The sequence below is a fragment of the Penaeus monodon genome, chromosome 20, assembly GCF_015228065.2.
Source record: "Penaeus monodon isolate SGIC_2016 chromosome 20, NSTDA_Pmon_1, whole genome shotgun sequence".
Classification (NCBI taxonomy): Eukaryota; Metazoa; Arthropoda; class Malacostraca; order Decapoda; family Penaeidae; genus Penaeus; species Penaeus monodon.
This window is the reverse complement of record NC_051405.1, coordinates 14,502,767-14,503,034: the sequence shown is the minus strand read 5'-3', so window position 1 is coordinate 14,503,034 and position 268 is coordinate 14,502,767. Positions and strand designations below refer to the sequence as shown.

At 38.8% G+C, this 268-nt stretch overlaps 1 protein-coding gene across 3 annotated transcripts in view; it reads right to left on the bottom strand.

Annotated features, from left to right (window-relative positions):
* LOC119585651 (nischarin-like) overlaps positions 1 to 268 on the bottom strand; it is a 7,379-nt gene that overhangs the window by 2,153 nt on the left and 4,958 nt on the right. For all 3 annotated transcript variants that reach the window (XM_037934327.1, XM_037934325.1, XM_037934326.1), the window contains exon 4: positions 29 to 168. In XM_037934327.1, coding sequence (XP_037790255.1) covers positions 29 to 168 — 140 coding nt within the window. The remainder of the gene's footprint in view (positions 1 to 28; positions 169 to 268) is intronic.

The window sequence follows — 268 nt, the reverse complement described above, 5'->3', positions numbered from 1 at the left end:
AAATATGACATACGCAATTTACTCTTACCTCAGACACTCATTACTGCCTTTAATGACGAGGTGTTTAATCTGGGAGATAAAATCCGCTACGTGACTAAAATCGGTCTCTTGTTCCGAGGCTACGTTAGTTGGCAGGGGGTTCTTGAGTCGGAAGGAGATCGCATGTAGCTGTAAATATAGAAGAGACATAAGCATAGGCTAATACACCATCTTATGAGCAGATATATATTTACACATGTCAGTCTTACAATAAGTCTTCATACTTATT